Source organism: Ursus maritimus, unplaced genomic scaffold (genome assembly GCF_017311325.1).
Source record: "Ursus maritimus isolate PB19 unplaced genomic scaffold, ASM1731132v1 scaffold_25, whole genome shotgun sequence".
NCBI lineage: Eukaryota > Metazoa > Chordata > Mammalia > Carnivora > Ursidae > Ursus > Ursus maritimus.
In genome coordinates, this window is record NW_024425008.1 from 12,364,098 (window position 1) to 12,388,456 (window position 24,359).

At 49.6% G+C, this 24,359-nt stretch overlaps 1 protein-coding gene across 2 annotated transcripts in view; it reads left to right on the top strand.

Moving 5' to 3' along the window:
* Positions 1–24,359, top strand: part of TTC7B (tetratricopeptide repeat domain 7B) — a 249,463-nt gene that overhangs the window by 188,416 nt on the left and 36,688 nt on the right. The window contains exons 18-19 of one of the 2 annotated variants that reach the window (XM_040641537.1): positions 6,588–6,638; positions 15,366–15,506. In XM_040641537.1, the coding sequence (XP_040497471.1) occupies positions 6,588–6,638; positions 15,366–15,506 (192 nt within the window). The remainder of the gene's footprint in view (positions 1–6,587; positions 6,639–15,365; positions 15,507–24,359) is intronic. The other variant, XM_040641538.1, reaches the window with a different exon arrangement.

Here is a 24,359-nt window from a genome sequence, read left to right on the forward strand (position 1 = left end):
TGTAGGGACACAGGTGGGTTCTGAGCTTCTGATTCCCCTGTCCCCTGAGCAAGTGTGTACATCTTGTCATTTGCGTTTCCACATTTGCCTAAGTACAGAGGAGTAAATATGCCTCTGTGATTTCCAAAACTCCAAACAAGTAATTCTAATAGTTCTACCGACTATTTGGTGGTGATTTGGAGGATATAAAAAAGTCCACTCTGCTTCGAGCCTCAAAGGTAGTTCCAGAGCATCGTTTGAAAGCTGGTTCTGTTGCTTCTCCACCCCCCCCCCCACCATGGTGCCCCAGAGAGGGGCCTGTGTAGGGCTTAATCCCCATCTGGGTATTCCTCCTCTTTTCTGGGCTGGCTTCATGAAAGGAGCCTCCAGGTCTTTCTCCTGACCTTGTGATAGGTCCCAGCTCCTGCCCAAGCCCTGCCAGAGAAAGCCAGAGAGCAGCCCTGGGGTAGGCACAGCCATCTCCTGAAAAATCTTGGCGCTGGCAGGATGGGAGAGATACCACCTCTAGAAGCCAGATGTGCTACTTGTCCAAACCCATGCTTGCAGCTGCCTGCACACTGCATTCCTTTGCTAGGCTCCCTTTTACCAGAGGTAGTCACCTTGAGGAGTCTGGTCCCAGGGCCCCGGGGCTCCCAGGTCCAAAGAGTGCTGGGCATTGGATGGAGCGCGAACTGCAGATCAGTGTAGTTTAACAGGGCTGCCGGCCACTGGTCAAAATGCAGAGCTGCGAAGCCACAGAGAAAGTCACCCCCTGCAATGGCCTGACCCCCTCCGCCCCCATTGACCAGCAGTCCTTGGAGGGGGGGAAGCCTCTGACTTTGAATAGCGCGGCAGTCCTAGAGACCCTGTTGAACCTCCTCATTGCTGGAAAGGGAGGGTCAAGCTGTGGGCTCTAGCCACCGCAGGGTGAGGCCGGGACACGGGGGGAAGGAGGTGACGCTCACTGTGGCACCAGCAGCAATTTTGGCCAATTCGGAACAGCTGCGGCGGCTGCCCGTGGCTGTCTTCCCCCCTCTGCCCCCTCCCCAGGATCCTGTGAGGACAGTCCTCCTAAATTCAGACCCCTTTCCTTCCAGCTGGCCTGGACCTTAATTTCCCCTGAAGTCCCAAGACTTGCGGGCCACATCGCATTGAACACAGATTGTGACAGAACATAAGCGAGGCCCTTGTTATTTGTTCTCCCCTCTGCCCTGTGGGACATTTTCCCTAGAGACTTCAAGAATGTCCCCGGCCAGGTTAGACCTTCTGAGATGCGGGAGTGTCCAGGTGAGGAAGGTACGTGACGCAGTTAGGGCGATGCTGCGCCCTCGTCCCTAGTGGGGTTTGTGCATCTGCTTCGCCCCTCACCCCGGGAGCCCGGGTGGTTGGACCGGGGTTGCCGACCCAGATGCCCTGGAACAACAGGGCAACAGCACAGCCTCCAGGCCCCTGACCATATTAGTGTTGTGGTATGATGCCTGCAAGATAATTCTTGTAGGAATCCCTACAAGACTTCTTTCACCGGCCCTGCCCTCAGAGACCCCAGTTGTTGGCTTACGCACCGCTACTTACTTACCCAGGAGGCCAGGGAATCAGAAATGCAGCAGGCCCTGTTAGGAGGCCTTATCAATGCCGGCTGGTTGTAAATGAGGGTAGAACATTCTGAAATGACCGTTGAAATCAAAGAGACAGACATGAGGAAGACTCACCTAAAAATGGAAAGGGTGCCTCCGTCTTGATGAATAGAGCCCAGTTTTCTATAGTTCAGCCCCGGGGGGCAGGCAGAGGGCCAGCACATTCTCCTTTGTACACCTTTGTGGATGGCCCGACTTGTGAACGACCCACACATTCTAAGTTTTGATTCAGAAGGTGCCATAGAGAAGTTTTGCTCCCATCCCTGTGTCTCTTATTTTTCCGGAAAAGTAACCAGTTCTATTAACTTTCTGCTTGCCCTCCCAGTGTTTTTTTCATACAAATAATCTTAGCTATGATTTCCCATGTCCCCCTCCATGAATAATAGCATAATACTGTGTAGATACGCCCTCCAGCACCTGGCACTTTTCACTTCTCGGCATGTCCCGAAGACCCCTCCATATCCACCTGCAGAGAACGTCCACGTTCTTACAGCAACCTAGCGTTCCATGGAGCAGACTTCACACTCCAGACTTCTCTGTCCTGCGGGACCTCAGCCATCGTCCTCCTGCCCTTTGCCACAGTCTTCAGTACACGTGAGGGAGGAGGCTGGACAATTTTGAATAGCACTGCTCATTTAGGAAAGCAACAGGGCTATAGAGGAAAAGAGAAAAGGAACTTATCCAAAGTAAAAATGGTCCCAAATCGAACCAAAGTAACCAGGGTCAGCTGTGGTCTGAGAGGACCCAACCCTGGCAGGTGACACCTTGCTGATAGTATAGGCCCATGCCGCACCTGGTGCTTCTCTCCTTTCCTGAATTCCCTAATTTAAAGGGCCCAGGCATCCGACACCAGCGAAACCGCACAGTGCTGGCGTCCTGCAAGGACGCGGCCAGAGCCATGGTGAACCCCCACCACCATGACCCTGTCCGTTCTCAGGCACCCAGGGTGCACATAGAGAGTCCTTTGCGAAGCCACAGGCCCTCTTGGGTCACTTGTTTTTGTGTTCCAGAACTAAAATTTATTTCCTTTTTGTTGTTTTGTTTTTTTTTTAATTTTCTATCATGGAAAATTTTCAAATATACCAGAACAGAGGCACCGATGTAATGAATCCCATGTACCTACCACCAGCTTTCAGTGATTAGTATTCCTTTTTCATCCCTCTCTCCTGCCCCACACTTAGTTTTTATAGAGCATTTTAAGGCAAATCCCAAACGTCATATTTTGTGTACTCAAATTTCGGTATATATGTCAAAGAGATAAGAACTTTTAAAAAATAGGAACACAATGCCATTATTATACATTTGGGTCATTATAAGGTGCAGGCTCAGTATTCTCGATTTGGGAAGTGGTTAATTAACTAGGATATGGTTTTCCACCTCCGAAACTGCCCATATGAACATCTGTGGAATAACATAAGGGGAACACATGTCTAGAAGCTTTGGACTGGCCAAGTCCACTGGGGCTAATAGAGTAGCATTGGTGTCATTAGTGGATGTGGCAAATTGAAAAAAGCCCCCTAAACAACGCGATTTCCCTTCCATTGTCACCTCTCACTCCCCTTCCCCCACCTCTGATAGGTCCCAGCCATGGAAAAAGAGGAATCAGATAGAGTGACAGTCTTAACGTTGAAGCTATGAATCATTATCTTTTCTTAGGAATAAGTTGGTAGTTCCTTAAATAGAGGATGAAAAAAAAATTTTTTTTTTCTTCCTTTTGCCTTCAAAACAGGATGTGGAGTAAGGAGATTTATCTTTAATCATTGGTAGATAGTACCAGACACCTATCCGAAGCAAAATGATTCTTTTACCTTGCAAGTTTGGCCCATTGTGTCTGTGACAATTTTTCATTGGAGCCGTGGTCTCCCGATGACTGGGTATGTCTCCATTGGAGAAGCATGAAGGTGGCGGTGACAGCTTCCTTTCCAAAGTGCCCAGCCTATGCACCTGACCTCAGACCAGCTTGGAAAGCTTAGCCCTCCATTGTCACGATGCTGTGACCATGACCTATGGTTACATCTCAGTCTCTCTACCTAGGAAAACCTTCACTTTCAGTAAACTTTATATAAGTGTTTCTCATAAAAAACAAATCCAGGAATAGCCAAGGGCTACACCCTTCCAATTGAACATCGGTCTCCTCTAGAATGTCCTGGATATTGTAGGTTAAAGATGTATTATTTTCAGCGGATCATGCTGCCGAGTCTGTGCCCAGGTAAATCTGAGTTATTTTTATTCCGTGGTATTGTTGCAGAACAATTAAATAACCAGTGGAAAAAACAACAAATTTGTTTTCTTCGAAAAGCACTTGTATTCTATTGTCCAGTAGAGGAATGATTGTGTATTACATGACCTCATTTTCTTTGCAGCTTATGTGAGTATATTAAAAGCTAGTTTATTTTTTCCTTTGTGTCTCTAAAGATTTCTTTTTTTTTTTTTGCCTTTATCCTTTTTTTTTTCTCTTTCACTTTTTTAGTGTCAGATTCCTCCTCCTCCTCTTCTCTTTCAAGAACCGAATCTCCTCTCCACCTGTTTGTGTCTCCTCATCTTCGTTCTCATCCCAAACCTGACATCTTTGTGTGGCCCCCGGCAGCTCATTCATTCAATGACCCAAGTCCCCGCCGGGAACCCTCTCTGTGTAAACATGGTTTATGGTTTTTCCTTTCTTGTTAGATCTACTTCATTTGCCTGCTGTTTCATTTTCTGATAATCTTCCTAACTGATAAGCTGGATAGGAAACTCCATCAAATTTATCTGAGAGAAAAATCTTGCCAATTTGAAAATCCCAAAGCTGTGTGGGGCAGAAGGAGACATTGGTGCCCAGGTCCCAACCTCCTCATTAAAAAGTAAAGGAGACCTGTTTTGAGCAGGATAAATAGAAGCTTTTCTAGACAATGCTTCTGGTTCTCAGCTACTCGTATGCTTTCCTGGAGTTGACATACCTGCATAAAAATCCCATTTTTTAAAAAGGCAAATTAGAACATTTTGCACATAATTTATTTCTATATGTTTCTGATTTTCTATTTGGAAATTAATTCAACAAGCATACTCCGATGAAGGTGATATCGTAAAGATAATGGTCATAAGCCCTTTAAGTTTGTGGTTCTCAAACTTTGCATTAATATCGCACAGAGAGGTTTGAAAACTGCAGATCCCCCGAGCCCCACCCCTAGAGTTTATGAGTCAGTAAGCCTGAGCTGGACCCCGGGCATGTGTATTTACAGAATACCTACTTAGGATTCCAGGGCCAACGGGTCTGTACTGCATCTTGAGAAACAATGCTATAAGTTGTTTTCCATTTGCAAGGAAGGAAAACGTAGGGTTTGTGTGAAAACCTATGAAACTATCAAGAGAAATTGGACAGTGTTTTAATCTAATCTTGCTTTTAAATTATATGGAAATTTAGAAGTCTTTTATGGTGTTCAGGGACCTGTCCGTTGAAACAAACAAACAGATTCCTGTATTAAAATGAAACGCTGGTTGATCAAGTCCTTAAATGGGGCCTCAATGTGGGTCTCACCAGGAGGGGCCGGGCTTGCTTTCTTTCACTCATGCATTCGATGTTCACTTTTACTGCAGCACTGCCAGAACATTTAATCCCTGTATCCACGATTTATAAGGGCTCATCTCTGTCCCAAATGCTCCGTTATATGCCGAACAAAAGCTCCTAAGGGGACTGCTGCCAGAAAGAACTACTTTCTCTAATGTGCTCATCTTTCTGATGGCTACCCTGCCGTGTTAAACACACACACACACACACACACACACATAAAGTCGGGGCAGAAATGAGGCTATCATCTAAAATAAATCATTCAAACCAAGAAACACTCTGGCTTTACTTAGCTGCATAGTGAGTGTTCTGAACTTGGCTTTCATGGCAATCCTGGCTTTATGAAATGCAAGACGAAGATAATGTTTATAAACTGCTTATGCGGTTTTTAATCCACTTCTTAAGATAGACATTTTCCCTTAATACAATGCCCACAGGCAATGGGCACCTTCAGCTTTTACGGAGAAGTTGTTGGCATCCGTTGCCTTTTGCCCAGTTTTTTGTCTTCAAATGGGAGCTTAGCGTGATAGATTCCCACTGGCCCGGCCTCTCCTGTTGTACAACAAACCCACTACCTGGGCCCCTCTGCCAGTGTTTATATTGTCACATCCCAGAGAGCCCTGCGTTCTTTCAAACCTTTGAAGACTGAAGTCCTAACTCTTCAGTGAGACACCTGATACCCGATTAATTAGTAAATTGTTAGGGCGATGAGCACCCACTGGGCTTTCTGCTGAATGTGCTGTGTCCCAAGCAAGGCTCAATTGTTTATTCTTTGTGAAACTATGAGTCATCTCCTGCCCTCAGGGAGTGCCTCGCTGGTACCCAGGTGATGTGCCCCAGAATCTCCCCCCCCCCCCATAGCTACCACATTTAGTTAGAGAAGCATACCATACATTTCTGATAAATGTAAAATTTCTTGATTAAAATTGTAATGATCTTGAATCCTGGCTCCTTTTATGAGGACAGATAGCCAAGGCCTGAAGTTTTCTGAATTTCTCTCTCCAATCCTTTGACTTCATAGGAGTGAAAACTAGCCCAAGTCTACAAACTATTGGAATCATGATTAGGGTTAATGGTGGAAAGATCTGAAAACTGCTTGTTTGATTATTTTTCCCTTCCCTTTGGAATTTCCTGCCCTGGAAACAAAACACATTACTTGAATTGGTCAACTTTCATGTGCTGGGTGAACATTTAAATGTAGAGGGGAATGCCCAGTTGGCCTTTCTTTGGCTTCAAAAAAAAAACAAAAAACAAAAAAACATTGTTAGTGGAAAATCATGTGTCACTCTTGAATTGAAATCTAATTTGAGACAGCCAGACTTACAGTTGGAAGGTTATTAGAACTCTCGTTGCTTTTTTAGCCTCTAATTTTGATTTTTCAAATGTTTTGTTTCTTGGTTTTAATTTTTGATTTGATTTGTTGTTCCAAGGCAACTCTCCAGAAGTATACTTTCATGGTTTTCCCTCCCTTTTTTCAGTTAGTAAGTAGTTTACCGATCTATCTATTAACCTTTCTGAGGGTCTCCAGAATCACGCTTCCCTCCACCATGGAACGTGTGTTGTAGTTGTTGATCGTGGGGGATGCTGGGATGACGTGGATGTGGGGCTGCCACCTGCTTGCCCACTCTGCCCCCTGGGGCCCGTCTCAGATGCTAATGCATTCCCCCCCACACTCCACCCCCCCACCCCCTCACCCCCTGCAGCCTGGGTTTAAACACTGGGGAGGCAGTACTTCTCTGGGTGGGACTACAGAAGGAGGCAGTGCAGGAAAGATGTCCAAGTCAGGCATGCAGTGGATTGGCCACAACCCCGCTGGCGCTGACCGGAAGCGTGAAACACTCAGCCTCCCCAGCGCAGGTCATCTGTGAATTTGGGGTAGAGGGAACCAGTTGAATCTTAAATTTTTTTTCCAGTTCACCCATTATTGCTATGTAGAAAAGCAATTCTAATTATTAATTTTCCTGAAAGAGGCGAAACAGACATCATAAACTTTAACCAGCATCTACCCAAACTGAAAAGAGACTAAGCAGTTACCTGGGTGTAGGACTAATACTTCGGGTGGTGGTCTTTTAAGGCATGAGTGAATTATCTTTCCAAGGATGTTTCCTAGACTGCTGATTCTCTGCAGTCAAATATTTTTGGGAAATATTGCATCTCCCTCTTAGAGACTCAGTTCATATTGGCACATTAAAGGCTCTGAGAAGTCCTGCAGTTTAAAAGAGTCAAGGCTCTCAAGTTTGACCCCTTGTTCCCCAACTAATTTCGTCATGTTTCCCACCTGTGGAATCAGTGTTCCAGGGACTGCATTTTGAGAAATGCTAACGTATAGAGCCATCCAGTGCATTTGAATGATCTGAGCCTTTACCGCTTACAGCAAATATTCCTCTCAGGGAGTTGATTTCCCTCTGAAATCTAGCTCAGCTGAGATGCGACTTTGTTTCTGGCTTTTAAAAGTGTCCATACAAATAAAATATTTTTTAAATGAATAAAAGTCCATAGTAGAAGAGATATGTTTGGTATTGTCATCCCATTAGGGTTCTTCAGGAGAAAAAAAAAAAGTTTCACTGCCAGGGTTCTTTCAAATCAGGCTCCTCAGATACATTAAAAAGATTCAATTTTCAGAAAGTCGGGTTACATTAAATCTTCAGGCAGTCCTCATTAGTTACAGTGAGGCTTGATGCAGTTATACAAGGGACTTAACTATCTTCCATGGAAACCACTCCAACTCTCCCAAGTCAGGAAAGCTAGGTTCAAGGACCAGTTCTGCAGAAGAAGCCAGGCAACCCTGCACCTTAGCTTCCCTATCTGTAAGGACGTCAGTGTACTCATTCTGGTCACACACACCTTTATGGTATGCCAGGAGCTCATCCTGAGCCTGGGTCAGGTGCCCCCTCCCGAGTGACAGTGGGTAGCCGTGGCTCCCACAGGGAGGTGGCTGCCAGATGGAAGGAGCCCTGTTGGGACGCACTCTCCACTCTCCACGTGGGCTGCTCACCACTCCTTAGACCTGGGGATCCCGAGTGCCCCCATTCTTGAGTGCTCTCACAGTCATTATCTTGGAGGAAAATGCATGTTGACATTTTATTCGCCTCTCCAAGAAGGTGCTAAAAATCAGGAATGCTGACTTGGGTTCTTGGCTCGGTTTTTCATATCCCAGATTCCAGTGAAACTGCTGTTCTCTTTAGGAGCTCATAACCCAGGGAAGAGAATAAGCAGATTCATGACAAAACACACCTCTCAAATAAGATTGAGAAGCAAATTCAAGGTCGTTGTTTTTTCCCTTTTCTTTTGGCTAGCATTGCATTATTGACTTTGCATTTTCTGACGTTTACAAATGTGTCTCCCGATCAGGAAATGACTAGTCAGTTGGGTGCACATTTCACCCTCTGCTCCTGCTTGACAGGATAAAGTCGGGTTTTCAAAAGCTGTATATGAAAAAGTTACTCTAGTGATGACCCCACTGCTCTTGAGGGGTGGCAATTAAAAAATTTCAGCCCTTATGTTTCAAGGATGAACCTTTTCTTGCTATTTTAATGAAATTAAAATTAATTCTCCCCAATTAGTTCTGTGGTGTCTTTCTTGAAATAAGACTGAAGAGAACTTTAGGAGATTGACGGGTCAATAATAAATGGCCCTCAGATAGAAGTTAAGGAGTGTGTGTCCAGTAATTAGACCATCACCTAAACCAGGGAGGCTTTTCCCAGAAAGGCTACATTCAAGGACAAATGCAGCCTTCCCCAGGCACTTGAGTCCAGACGCACAGCCGCATGAATATGCAACAGGGAGGGTTTCTAATGGAGATGAAAGCATCTGCCTGGTGTAGTCCTCCAGAAGGTACTGTCTCCAGCCCAGAGCCATGGCTTGGCTCACTCTGACAGCTGGCATCTTCCCGCATGCTTGTGAACGGCTTCCCGCCACGCTCCCCGTGTGCCCACCTGGCCCTGCCAACAGCCGTCAGCAGCATGCCGGGCCACCCCCGCATGCCCACTGCTGGTCATACACCCTGGTCTCTCCCCCTGCCTGAGTGGGCTCCTTCCCTAAAGCTTTCCCTGGAGAGAACCTTCCCCCCTTCAGGAGAAGACACAGCCTGTCAGGTTCCATGTGCTTGATATTCTGTTAAAGTGACTTGGAAATTGTAATCTCGTCTCGAGACCGTGGGTTTGGCTGTCCTGATTTACTTGGCTGTCTGAATCTCTTTTCCACTCCGTGAGAAAAGGAAGTATCTCCTAGAACGGGGACCAAAGTTATTTATCAGAGGAACCCACAAGCAGGAGAGGCCTCATTGTCAGTGGGAATCGGGTAGGAACCGCAGGTGCCTGCCAAGTGCTACGTCCCTCACCCCGTCACACTGGCAGACACACTACAGAGAGGGGACGTGGCAGCTGTCACGGAACTGGAGATGTGCCAGGGAGGAGCCCCCCCCCCAACCCCAAGTCAGCCTCCTCAGACAAGCAGATCTGCCTCCAGCAAAGATGGGAATTGCCCTAACACCCGTGGGAAGGAGAGGCCAAAATGTTTAACGTTTAAAAAGAAAGGTATAGAGACAATGTGCCTAACTGGGGGCTTGATGTGACAGTGGACTCTCCTCTGCCTTAAAAATCAGAGGCAGTCCTCACTAGCTACCGAGCTGCTGTCTCCTTCAGCCCCGAGGACATTCTGGCTCGTAGAGCACAGGTAGCAGGTGTGAGAAGGTCATCAGGCTGCCAGCAGTCTGCAGTGTTGGACTGATTTTACTTTCAAGCCCTATCTCGAGAAACAGACGTTCTTTTCCTGTTAAAAATGAAAAATTGTAAGCAAATCTCTCTGGCGAGAATGCTTAGTCATTCGGATTGCTGTTCAGTATTCAGGGTCTTTAAGAGGTAGAAGTGCTGCCTCTTCCTTCCTATTTGAATTGTTGGGGGGTGCAGCTTCTCAGAACTGGGAGCGGAATAAAGTCTAGTGACAGATAATATCGGATCGTTTCAGAACTGGGGGGAAATAAGCACGGAGGTTCATCAGCCGTTGGGGGTTTCTACGTGCCCGCTCCTGGAGCGGCTTGTCTTCTTTTCAGAAGAACGTGGGGAGCACGGCGTCAGCTGCCATGGGGTTTGTCAGGGAGAACGTGGGTGCCCAGCAGAGAGAGGGGACTGGGGCACAGCCACATGCTCCATCATTCCATGTTCGTGTACACCAGGCCTCCGAGTTAATTCAGGAGCGGGGAAGCCAAGAGCTGCCCAAATCCCAAGCAAACTCATGTGAGATGTGCAGTAAAGGGTTTTCATTGCACATCATGTAACACTTGTCCCTTGTTCCTGATGCTGACGCCTGCGCGGGCACCAGGTGGGCAAAGATTCATCTAAGATCTAGTCTAGCTACGACACGCCGGGAAGATGCGAGGGGAGAGCAGGTGCACACCCATCAGACGAGAGCCGCCTACTCAGTGCCACCAGAACAGTCAGACGGACAGCTGGACTATAAATAGGGGCCATGCATTCAGTGACCATGATTGTGAAAATAGGCACTATCGAACATAACCCAGCCTCGTCATGTCTTATGCCTTGTGCCTAACAAGATTGTCTCCTCTGAGACCCCTTTGAATGGTGAGTTGGGGTTCACACGCGACTGCCACCTTGGAGGTCTGTGTGAAGCCAGTGTCGGGAGAAGGGATTTTCGGAAAGGCTCTGGCTGCACCGGCTGTCTGAGCTGGCTGCTCCCAGTGCCCCGTTGGCGGCAGGCTTCCTCAACAGGCTTCAGCACGTGATAGACAGCGTGGGTCAGAACACCTCGGGAGGTTTCCTGAGGCCAGTGGCCTTGGTTCTGGGTCCTCTCAGCTGTGGCGAGCTGCCTGCCCACTGCAATTCCCGGGTCCCCTCCGTTGCCTTCCCTGCCTCCCGCACCCGTCCGGACGGAAAGCCTAGATGTAGGGATCAGAGCAATTCTTCGGGTAGCACCTTGGCGTTTGGATCAGGTGTCCAAGATAACATTTTCTTTTGGGCGTGTGAGTGGCAGAGAAGAGAAAGCAGTTGGCTTGAGGACATACAGATCTGCTCGGCACCAGGGCACCTGATGCCCCCTGGACCATGTGGACAATTAGGTCACAGAACCTGGACCAGATTTTCAGGTGCGCTCTCAGCTGCCCACGCCAGCTCTCGGTTCGGTTGGTTTTGCAGTGGCTTTCTGGAGCCTCTGCGCCCTGCGGCTGAGGGACCTGGGGGAGCACAGCAGCTGCTCAGCCTGCAGCGTTAGGACAGTGATAAGCACGTCTCGAATTCATGTGGTGGATAAGAGATGTACAGTAGCCGGGCCTTCTCCCTGGCTTACCTGTTGAACCCGATGGTGTGGAAGCTTATTCCTCCAGAGTCTTGGATTTCAAATTAGAAATAGATCTTATATTCCTCCCTCTGATTCCTTTTCTAAGCCTCTATTTGTCCATTTCCCTTAGGGTAATAATCCCTTCCACCCCCACGTACACTGTGGGAATACATTCGCATTGGTGATAAAGGCAAGGGTTGCTTTAAAAAAAAATGTTGGTGAGAACTAGCATTTCTAGTTGTGTACCTACATAAATCAGACTCGATTTTGATATAGTGTCTGTTTTGGTACTTACCATTTCAGTCCTGTGAGACAGCAACTGACAGGCTGTTTTTGTTTTGATCAGATATATCCATTCTGATTCATAATGACGTTTATTTTTTTTCCTCCAAATCCTAATCCTATGGAAGAATTGGACTTATCGTATTATTGCCAGGAATAGTAGACGTTAAGTATTCAGTAATGTTGCCGTTATTATTAGTCATCCGCTATTGCTAGCAAATACCCGAATGCTCTAATATCCATCCCTAGTTTAGAACATGAAGGGTCTCTGCCCTTGCGAAGCATGTGTTAAAAGGGATCCAGTAGGAGGGAAAACTGCAGTTCCCGTCCATATTTAAAGGGCTTAGTTATATTAGAGACGGGGGAAAGTCATGGAGTGAGGAGCAGTGTTTAACCTACTATGTCCCACAGTCGTTTGCAGTCTGGGCGGTTGGAGGTGAGGACAGCCACGCGGAGAAGCCCTTTGGACGGTGAAGGTTCTAGCCTCTGAGCCATTGTTAGGCCAGGAGAGTAGAGCACACAGACATGCTTCCAAAAGAGGGGACCGACCACTCTCTTCCAGATTTCAGACAGTGACATGTCTGTGGACAGTACTCATTCATTCCGCAAGCATTTACCTGGTAGCTGTCATGGGCCTGGCATTGTCAGCCCCTAAAAGCACCTCGACGTGGGACCGCCTCCTGTCTTCTAGAAACCCGCTGTCTAAGAGAGAGACCGTGACATTAACAGAAAACGGTGTGGTCTGTGCAGTGGATAGCCATACCCACAGGGTGCGGGAGGAGCACTGAGGACCCAAGGCCCACCTTCTTATAGGGGAGTGACAGGGAGAAGAAACGGAAGGGTCACGGCAGCCTTCCTGGAGGAGGTGTTACCAGAGCTGGATTTAGAGGTTAGATTCAGAGTTAGACTACTGTTCGAGTCCTACTTTTGCCGCCCACTGGCTCTATGACTTTGGATAAGTTCATAAGCTCATTAAATCTCAGTTTCGCTGTCTAAAGCATGCAGGTAACATCATTAGCCATCTCACAGAATTGTGTAAAGGTTAAATGAAATAATATATGTAAAGTGCTAATCGAAGTGCCTGAAACCTGCCGTGCCACGTTCACTAAAACTGATCATCACTGCTGTCATCGTCTGCCAGACCTTTTTCACAGGGAAACATGTTATTATGTGATTAATGAGTTAATTTAGTTGTGTATAGCTATCACGAAGAGAAGGGACTTTGACAATGGTTCTGATTAATTTGTTTGCAGACCAAATAAAACAGTGAATCCAAAAACCAGTTAGCCCCTCCAGAAGCCACAGGTCCTCGTAGCAAAGGGCCCATAGAACCTAGGAGAAAATGGGTAGAATTTTTCTTCAGTATTTGTTTATTATTGTTAGTTGCAAATGAATTAATGACTAGATATTTTAAGCATTTCTCAGTTTTGATTTCCAATGTGGCAAAACATCAGTAGCTATAACCCACATAAGCAAAATCTCTGGAAGGGGTCTCAGGAACTCCACAGAGTCTATAAAAGGATCCTGAGACCAGGAGAACTGAGAACCAGTATTGTAAAGAACAAGAGCTTCCTGAAACTCTGTTCCCCAGAGTCTTGGGAAGCAGGGGAGCTCATGCTCCCTGCCTGGCATGTGTAGCATGGCTTTTCTTGACCAAATGTTAATAGCACCTGCTCTCTGTCTCTCCAGGTGGGTGGGTCTCAGTCTTAGCCGGCAGTGGAATCACCTGGGTGATTAGCAAGAGGACTGGCCTCACCCCTAGAGTTAGTGATTCGGTGCGCCCAGGGCTAGCTCTTGTATCCTGGTCTTTTAAATCCCCAAGTAATTCTGATCTGAAGCCAAGGTTGAGAACCACTGTTCAAGGCAGTTGATGAGAAGGCAAACCAGCGTGGTGACGTCAGAATATAGCAACAGCAACCTTGTTTATTAAGCTGACAGTTGTTACTGAAATTCTCAGGAAAACTGTATCAAATCCTTATTCTCAAAGTTATTTCTTTTCCATAAAAAGTCCAAAACAAAACAAGACCAAAAAAAAAAATCGACAGCAGTCTAATCATTTTGCTGTTTTGATTTTTTTTTTTTTTTTTTAAGTAGACATACTTTGTCTAAACAAGGATCCGTTCTTAGATGAACTTCGTGAGTTCTGGATCATAATGGCATCGACTGGTGTCTTTTAACTTGGCCTCCGGTCCCTCCTCCTGTGCGGCCTCGTTCCCTCTGCAGAACTCCCTGTCCATTCCCAGAGGCGCTCTCCTCTTGCTCGTCCTCGTGGGGGCTCTGTGTGGCTTATCCACAGAAGGCAGATTCCCAGTCTGGCTTCCGCCCGCCTCCCGTGAGCCCCTCCACCAAACCCCCGCTGAAGGATTGGAGTGTATTTAGAGGTACCCATGTTTCCTTCATGTTGGAACAGTCAAAACACAATATGGATGGCCAGCCTCTTGCTGCAAATACTCTCAGAATACATTGTGGTACCTCTCAAAGGCCCCACAGAAATTATTTTTATGCTCACAATTTCCTCTTATCCAGAGTATAACCAGCTCGGTTTATCGGAGTGGTCAGCATTTGTCTTCCTAGATCATCACTATTTGAAACCTTACAATAAGTCGATAGTCACCACTAACAATGTCAGAATGTCTCTCTCCATATTAAACTTTATGATGAATTAAAAATGAAGAATGCGGCCAGTGATATAAATATCAACAGTTTGCAGTTGGAAATCACTGAGACGCCTGTTCTCAGCTCCGAGACCACCCCTTCAAGGGGGAGTGTGGGGGAGAGGTAAGGAGCCAGCCCCCTGCAGAGGGAGTGGTCTCCAGCCACCAGGACCCACAGAAGGGCAACATGACGAAGAATGAGTCATTTGATTTCTGAGTAGAAGTTCCTTTACGAGCCTCCTTTGACTAGTAGATGTGCTTGGTCTGCTCCTCTCCTTAGCCATTTAGGACAGCAAGTTTTGCCCCCGAGGCAGGCGGGTCCCACTCCTGAGCCCAGGCATCTAAGGGAAGGCCTAAGGGAAGACCTATAGCCCGTCTTCCCTTAGCGCGGCCTTGACAGTAGACATCTGCTTGTACGTGGGGCCAACGAGGTCATGTCCTAGAATGTGGTTCCAAATCTAGGGGTGTTGGCCGGCTCTTAAAGGCCAGGAAGAGGAATGGCAGGTTGCTGGGTTTATCTTGAGAATGGCCTCCTCCCTCCCCAGGAGGCAAGGGTGACTCCTCCCCCTGCCCCCCAGACGGTTTTTAGGCTTAGGCCCGGCCGGGTGTGCTCTGTCACTTACCTCTGTAGCCCTTCATTTACGCCACGTTTCAGCATGAGCGTCACAGCCGTGTGTCCAGCTCTACTCGTCTCCCGCCCCAACACTGTCCTAGACTGAGCTCCCGGAGGGAGCCCTTGCTATAGCATGTGCTCTGATTGTTGACTAAGAGACGAGCTAGAGCAGAGGACGGAAGCTCCCGTTCAAGGCCGTAATGATTGTCTGTATTTCTTTATGGACATACAACTTGGAAACATCATGGGGGAAGGCGTGTGTGTTCGTCTTGAACTTGTGTCTGTGTGTGGGAGGGGGTGGGTGGATGGCTGGTCGGGCGGGTCTGCCCTTTTACTTCTGATGCCGTCTTCTCGAAAACCCCCCACAGGCTCTGTCCATGCCACGTCCGTGGCAGCCTCAAGAGTGGAGCAGGCACTGTCAGAAGTGGCCTCGTCTCTGCAGAGCAGCGCCCCCAAGCAGGGCCCGCTACACCCCTGGATGACGCTGGCACAGATCTGGCTCCATGCAGGTACGGCTCTGCCCCCGCCGTGGGCCCTCCCCCTCCCCCCAGCCCCACCCCCACCACTGTGCCAGACGCTGGAGGGTCCTGTGGGCACTTGCCTGTTTAGCCTACGATCCCTTTTTTGAGGGGTTTTGAGAAATCAAAGCCTTTGCCGTCATGTGCCAGAATGTCACTACCGTGAGTTCCTCTGTGTCTCCCCATCCCTCCTGTACCGGACCACCCTGACCCGGAACCTGGTACAGAGCAGCCATCCAGCAGAGACGATCCGAATGGACTCTAAGGGACCTGGGGAGGGCGCCGGATGGGATGCAGGGCTTGCGCCGTAGCAGGAGCCAGAGCGCCACAGACACCGAGGCTTTCTTTGCCGGGGACAGCATGGCAGGGTGTCCCAGGCTCAGAAGTCTGGAAGTCCCCTACTCTACCAGCTGTGTAGACGGGGGCTAATAGCTTCACCTCAGCCTGAGCTTCCTCATCTGTGTTGGGGGAGGGGGTGGGTAGGAACACCCACTCCTAGGGTTGAGGAGCGCGGTGCCTGGCGCGTCCTGGCAGTGACATCTACAGTCCCTGGGAGATGGGAGAGAGGGGACGCATGTGTTGATGACTCAGAGGTCTTCATCAAAGTCAGGGAAGGGGCCGTGCTTTCGATGCCCCTGCCTCCCTCCCCGGCACTCCTGCTAACCCCCAGAGAGGGGAGCAGATAGCAGCAGCCGCAGAACTGGAAACCAGCCCAGAAAGCAGAGGATTGCCCCTCCTGCAGTTTCACATGGATGCTGCTGCAGAGCTGAAAATCCCCACAGTTCATCCCACACGCAGGCAGCGTAGCAGTCAGAACCCCGCTGCACAGAGGCGCTGGGCAAACGATCGCTGCTGATTTACTTACGTATTCACGTTTACGTGTAAACGGTAACTTGTGTTCCTCGAGCTTCATCACTGGGTCTGCAGGACGCCACCTGGGCCTTTCCAGGCCGGACCCTCAGGGTGCACAGTAGAAGCCTGGGTTTGGCTGGGTAAAGTGCTCATTATCCACCATTGGCCATCTATTGACTCCTGTTTTTTTTGCCAAAGCTAATTGTGTGATGTCCAGCCTTGTTTGGAACCCTTGGCAGACCTTCGCATATGAGAGGATGCTTGGATTTACCTGGCTTTGGCGCATCACGGGGCCCAGCTCAGCCAGCCTCCTCTGTGTTGGCATCTTTAATGGAGACATAACAGCTACCATAAATTAACAAATTACATTCTTCTAAGCAGAAGCACAAAAGAGGGATGATTCATGAATGTGCTGATTGTTCTCCCGGCGCGGACGCCTGCCGGCATGTGGCCTCTCGCTGGGTCGCAGATGAGCCGGTGCGCAGGGCGCGGGGGCAGCAGTAATGCCCTGCCCTCCACGCCCTGCGCTGCCGCCGACAAGCTCAGTCCCCGGTCTAGGGCCTGGCACCTGTCCCATTCGGTCGCCCTCATGAGCAGTAACTACAGAGAACACAGAGAGAAGCCTGAGAAGGCTGCAGTGTCTGGGCCGGGAGAGACTGGGTGACCCTGCAGGGCCAGTGTGGGGGCCGAGATGTCTTTCAAATCGGAATTGAAGTCGAGATTTTGAAGGGCCAACGTCTAAAAAAAACCCAGCAGGGCTGAAGGCCGTCCTTCGAGGCTGGAATGAACTTCCTGACCTCACGGGCATTGCTCCTCTTCCCAGTTTCTTGGAAAAGTCAGTGACCTGAGTGAGGGTCACTAAGTTCCAGGACAGTTTCTCCTGCTGGCTTGCTGCCCCTTATTCAATGATCCAGACTCTGTTCCTTTCTGTGTGTCCCACGTGACTCTTGGGAGGAAATTTTGTAGCCGCTTATTAGAACATTGAAGAACTTGGTAGCTACGATTCAGTTTGGGGCTGTCCTTGAATTTGGACATAATCGTATGATATCCACTTCTCATTGGCATAACTTGTAGCACAGAATAAAGCTCTCATTGTTAGTTAATGGGCATGGCTTTTAACACTCTGTAAATTGGTGGGATTGAACTATGGAAAACGAACACCAAACCTGCCTTATAAAGTCTGGACAGAATATGCAGGGTGCTTTTGTTATACGAAGGAATTGAGTAAATTGGAATCTTCATAGGATTTGTGCCATATTGACTCTTTCAAAGCAGAGACTTGGTTTATGTGAAGATTCAGAATTGTATCATATATTCACATGGTCTTTGAAGAGGTAACTTCAGAACGAATTCAGAGAACAGACAGCTTCCACTGAACTGTAAGGTTTTACCACCTGTGGTTTGAGCTCTGCTGCTCCAAGAGGCCAAATAACAGTGACCCCCTGACCCCCCCACTTTTGGACAATTTATGGTTCCATCATTAGGTCTAGCCGTATGGCCAGATTCTGTAAATTTTACAAGCTTTGGAAGAAACTTCCAAAGATCAAGGCCTGACATCCCAGGTCATGGTGTTTCTGTGGCATTTGTGGGTCTCTTCTCTCTTGGTGGTTTTCTCTGGTGAGCTGAGTCTAGTGGGAGCTCATGACAAGAGCCCATGGCGAGGTGGCCCCAGAATTGAGGCTTGCAAGTGAGATCACTTTGAGACAACCTTCGATTTCTAGCCTATTGTGTGAGCAGGTCCCTGGGCCACTGGAACGTCCATTTGAATAGCAAAGAGATCATGAACTGGACACCTGAGCCTCCGGCTGCTCTGTGAGGGGGTGGGCCAGTGGCCCGGCAGACCCAGGAAGACAGGCGGTGCTTGACCACACAGGGTCCCTCCTTTCCTGAGCGGTGGGACCCGCTCCCTGGGCACACCATTCCCTCTGTGTCTCCTGCTGCTGGCCTGGACACCTCTGACTCGGTGTCTCAGGCTCTTCACCAGGGCACAGGTGGCTGACCAGCATGGGTTGTGTGTGTTTCGTTCCTTAGTGTCTCGGGACCTATGTAACAGTTGTATTTAAATTATTTTTGAATAAATAGTACTCGCAAATGGTACACAACTGAAAAGGTACAAAGGGTCCGAGTGAAAAGTCTCCATCCTGCCCCTGAGCTGCAGCCACCGTCACGCCCAGCAACCACTGCTGGCAGGGCCCTGTGCACCTTCCAGAGCCGTCACACACGCTGGGGCGTCCTTGCTTGTCAGCATACCTGTTGCCAACTCAGACTTTTTACGGGCCACACGGTATAAATCCATTGTATGAATTCACCATAATTTGACCAGTACTCCAGTGATTGATGTTTAGACTATTTCTAAAAGTTTTGCTATTACAGACAATGCATCAGTACATATCCTTCTGTATATTGCTTATAAGATAAATTCCTAAAATTGGAATTGATGGATCAAAGGGTGTGTACTCTTTAATTTTGTTAAATTTTGTCACATTGGCTTCCACAGAATAGTACCAATTTACAGCCCAGCCAACAATGTGCGAATACCCATTTTCTTCCTTCCTTGTCAACACAGCGAATTCTCAGCCTTCTAGATCTCTGCCAATCTGATTGGTGGAAAATGGTATTTCAGTTGTCTGTTCATGGCTTCTGCTCATTTATCTTCTTAGACACTGAGCTTTCCTTTTTTATTTGTAGGCATTTATTATGTGTCAGAGAAATTTGCCTTGTGTCTGTGATATGAGCTATAAATATTTTCTCCCGTTTTTATTTTGTTAGTGTTTTGTCTTTTTTTTTTTTTTTTTTGCCAGTTTTTAAAAAATACATTTATCAATCTTTTCTTTATGGCATCTGGGCCTCACATGATATTTACCCATTTTTTATGGTCTCCTTTCCTGAAATTCCATGTATCTTCTGGGGCTATTGTTATATACACTGTCTTATAAAGAAGGTCAGCAGGGGTTATCTCCTCCATTTTGCAGGAGGGAAACCCAGGCCAGATAGAAATACGTGTCTCTGGGGTCTTACTGGGGAAGGAGTCAGAGCAGGGGGGCTTGCATTAGAGCATTTGATGTTTATTGTACTGCAAAACCCATCTCCCTAGGAGCCACACAGCTTCCTTAGGATGCAAACCTCATGGCTGGCCATCGGAGAGTCAGACATTCACAGATATTCCGGGTTGAACCAGAGCCTTTGCCAAGCCAGGCAGCTTTTTGGTGCCCATCTTTTAATTTCCACATTGGGATGGCAGCTAAAAATGACTTTGCGGTAGGTGGTTAATTTCTGCTTGTTACGTACTAATAATTATAGCTTTCACTTTGGCACTTTCACAGTTGAAACCAACGGCTATTCTTAGATGTGCAAGATCAGATTTTCTGATTTCTGCTGCGAATTTAAAGCCGTGATACTCTCGCGAATTCCCCTGGCCCTGGCCCAGCCTCTCCTGTTCCCCCTCTTCCCCCCAGGCTCCTCCCAGCCTCCCAGAGGCTGCATCAGCAGGATGGAGGGGTCATTCTGTGGCCAGGCCCCCATAAGAGATGAAGGCTGCACCCAGACAGGTGGTGTGTGGGTCACGGCACAGGGAGCCCTCCCCACGCAGGAGGGAACACTCGGTTCCCCAGGGGTCAGGCCTGCCTCATTCAGGGCCGGTCTAGATTAAGCAAACCCCCCTGCTCGTGCCCGGGGGTGGGGGAGTCGTGATTAATGGTCTACACCTTTATCGAGCACCGTCCATACGTCAGACTTTATTCCAAAGACTTTAGATGTCTTCATTTGTTTTGTTCCCATAATAGGTATAAATACCTTATTCGCCCCACTTTATAGATGAAGACACTGATACACATCTGTCAAGTCTCTGGCCTAATATAACATGGCTAGTAAGTGGAGGAGTCAGAATTCAGAGCCAGCCAGCGTGGCCCCGGCGCCCCAGCTGCAACCCAGGGCGGGCACTCAGGCTTTCAGCACAGTGTCTCCGAGCACGTGTTTATGGGCCGCCGTCCGAGCGAGGCTCAGGAGTCAGTGCACATGAGGACGACGCCGTCCCTGCCTTGACGGGGTCACAGATGTAAAACAAAACAATTAGAGAAGCACCTCATTCTCGTGGTGCCACGTGCCGTGAAGGGGCAGCATGGTCTCCTGGGAGAACTGGTGGCAGAGGTCCTCCGATGCCCAGAGCCAGGGGAGGTCTGGGCATGGGGGGGCAGAGGCCTGAGGAGTGATTGGCGGTAGTTGGGACAATGGCGGGGAGGCCTGCAGACCGTGCGAGAGAGTGTTGGAGAAATGGCAGGGCCCCCGGGCCTGGAGCCTGAAGAGAAGGAGAAGAAGTGGTCTGAGGGGAGGCAGGATCATGCAGGCCCCTGGTAGCCATGCTCAGATCTTCAACTTAATCCTGAAAGCCTTGAAAAGCTACTGATGGACTTCCAGGGTCACTAACACTAACAAAATAAAAGGGTCAGACAGGCTTTGAAAAGACCACTTTGGCTAAACATAGAGAACGGAATGGAAGCAGCAGAAGTGGGAACAGAAAGAGTGGCGTACGGAGGGGAGCAGCTCAGTGCATGCGGCGGAGGGAAGTGGGCTCTGAGACCCACCGTGGAGCTGGAACCGTAGGGCTCCCCGTGGGTGCGATGTTGGGGGCGTGGAGAAGCATCCTGTGTTCGGGGCCTGAGTCAGTGTGAGCGACTAGTGACTCTGTTCTCTGCAATGGGAAGCTGGTGGGGGAAGGACCGATGTGTTGCAGTCAGGGAGGAAGGGAAGCCAGAGTCGTGTTTGAACTGGGAAGTGTCCGGCAGCTGCGGCCACGCAAGGGAGGACAGCAAGCAGGCAGCTGGTAGTCCAGCCTCATCTCGGATTTGGGCTAGAAACAGACACCGGAGAGTAAGGATTTAATGCCCAGGGGTAGGATGAGACGGCCTAGGAGGAGAACGGCCACGGGGAAGGGAAAGGACGAGGACCGCGCCCCAGGCCCCTCCCACATTTGAAATGTGGGCAGGATGAGGGAAAGCCAAAGTGAGGGCAAGGGGGTGTCAGGAAGGCAGGAGGGAGACGGGAGAGGGGGCGTTGTGGCAGCCAGACCGGTTTCCTTGCCTTGAGTGCGGCACAGTCAGACTGGCGAAAATGCCCGTGTCACCTTGCTCTAGCCGTGTGAGGCCTGGTTTGCTCCAGTGCAAAATGAGGGCAGTTGTGACAGCTACACCGGAGAATGCATGCGGAGCGCTCAGTGGGGAGCAAGCACTTGATGACTCTCAAAAATCACTGTTATTAAGGAGGATGTGGCTAGTAGGAAGTGCTGCTGGGAGGTCGAATCGGCTCAGACAACAGCACTTGTTGGACGTGGCCTATGGGAGTTGTCGGTGGCCGTGACAGGTGAGGCTTTCGGGGCATGGTGGGAGTGGCGCACACCTCTGTGGCTACAGGGCGCCGAAGGTGAGGAAGCTAAAGCAGGGGTGCGGAGTCCTCGCAGGAAGGACCCCTGTGCAGCAGAGGGGAGACATGAGGGGTAGCTGGGGAGGAATGTGGGTTCACGTTAGGGGGCTTCACTGGCTGACACAGAAGGTTGTTGATGGCTGCCGGGACGATCAGGTCCGTACCGAGACCCTCCTCATCCCGAAGAGAGAGAAAGGGTATGTGAAGGTCTGAACCCTGAGGAGAGTAGGAGAGTGGGGGGTGCACAGGCAGAGGGATTGGCCTCGTTGGAGCAGAAGAGGAGCCCAGAATGGATGGGCACAGAGGACAACAAAGGACTTGTCAATTTGGCGGCAAGAAGAGGCTCAAGGTCTGTTCTGCTGGCTTCTCTCTTCTCTTTGAATGAAAAGTCAAGGTCAGTCCAAAAGGGTGGAGGGCTTTGAGGAAAGATTGAGGCATCAGGAGAACAGCTGGGCCAGGGCCTGGAGGGGATCAAGTGTCTCCCAAATGCAGCTAGAGGGTGAGGAGCTCGCCCCACCACCCCGCCAAGCCCCTGGGGAAGGCGTCCCTCTGGACAGGTGGACACCGCCACTCGGAGACTTAGAAATAAGTGCGGATCCTGCAGCCAAGATCCTGACAGAGACGTTTGGCCAGGCTCACTGAGGAAAGGACCTGGGCTGTGCTCGTCATGGAGACGACAGGCCCAGCTTGGGGCCTGGCCCAGAGGAGCTCAGGTTAGGACCAACACATGCAAACAAAATCGCTGCCGCCTTTCGCTTCCGACCTTCTCCAAAGGAAAAGTAAAGAACAGTTCTGGGGAGAGCTGATAAGGATGCAGCCCCCTCCCCGAGACCTTCATGACTTAGAAGGATGAAGGGGCCGCTCACCCAGGCCCTCGTGCTGATTTTTACATGAGAGTGAATTATGAAAGCGTGTGCGGTGTGCCCTGGGAGGACCTGCTGCTTCTGGAAGGTCCCCTGTGCTCACCCTGGGGACTCCTCAGCATCCCCCACCATGGGCAGAGGCTATCCCAGAACCAAGCTGCTAAGGTTTGTTTTCCAAGCACAAGTCAGGGAAGTAGGGTTTGGGGTAAAGGAAATGGTTTTAAAGATTCAGGGAGTGTGCTGGCCTCGCTCCCAGCCTGCCTGCAGGCCTCACCGGTAAGACTGGGGAGCACACAAGCCTTTCCTTCCTCCGTCTCTGCCAGACCTCAGGTGGAATGGAAGATCTGACAGCACCCATACGGGTACAGTCCTCAGGCTGCCTCCAGCATTTACTGCCTCTCTTTGTATGATCTTCAAAATACGCGTCCCCTCTGGGTAGACTAACCCCTGGGGGGCAGGCTTAACTAGCTGATGGCACCTGTGTGAGAAGCCACTTTCATCCCTCTGGACACATGCAACCCTGCGCCAGGCACACAGCCTACCAGCAGAGTTCAGACTCGATTTCAGACCCGCTCTGCCCAGTGCCTTTGCACAGTGCACAATCCTGAGCCCAGGGCAGGCGTGTTGGGAGCCACCTCTCAACCTTGCAGCTGGCATGAAGCAGGAGTTTGACAAGTGTTAGAAGAATGAGTGAACGAGGACACCGGACCTGTGTCGGACTGTAGGTACATCAGCGCTGGGTTCACAATCAGGAACACCTCGTCCCCTTGAGGAAGAAACAGTCCTCAGGTCTACACAGCAGAGCTTAGCCCTTTCAGATAACATTCTGAGATGCTTCAGAAAATGATTCCAGAAAGCCCTCTGCACGAGGCGTGATGCAGGGGAAGGCAGAGCAGACCCGACTGGGCCATCCAGGAGCACGGCCTCCAGCGGGGAAGCTGGCACACACACAGGTCACGCAGGACAGGGCGGACAGGGGTGAGTGCTTCCCCGAAAGCATACAGGCCAGTGGAAGGACAGGAGTATGAGTGATGAATTCCCCGGGGGGTGGGGGGAGGGGCAAGGGAAGGCACCTTCAGGGGCGGGTGTGCTGGGGCCTAGAGCAAGGGGTGTGGGTCTTCATGGACGGCCATTCAGGGGAGGCATTTGGGGCAGAAGAAACAGAACAAACAGAGGTGTGGAGGAAGACTGGGAACTGAACGGAGCCGGCAACGGGGTGGGGGTGGGGGATGGCAGGGCCCTACTTTTGAATGCTAAACAAAATCTTCTGGGTTCCATTCTCCTGCAGTAGGGAACCATTGGAGGTTTGCAAGCAGAGAGGGGGATTTTATTTCCAACATTTTTCACAGCAACGGAATGACAAGGACAACCCAAGGGTTTCCAAAGAGAACAGTCAGAGCTTAGTGTGAGCTCGCAGAACAGCCCCAGTAACCAGCACAGAATCTAATCTCTTCCCATGACCTCTTCAGAGTGACCGCTCGGAGCCCACCCTGCTGCGCCCAAGTGCGTTCCTGTGGGGGCCGATGGGCTCTAAGTTCCCAGAGCCAGCCTCATTCCGTCTTGCTCTCTCTTTGGTACGGGCTGTTACCTCTCTTCATAAGCTCACAGGGCCCTTTGTTCGTTTATTTTTCTAACTTGAATTTGGCCTTTGGTGAAGGGTCAGGGAAACTGTTTGCCTTTGCTTCTCTGGCCCTCGACTTTCTTCATGGGCCTG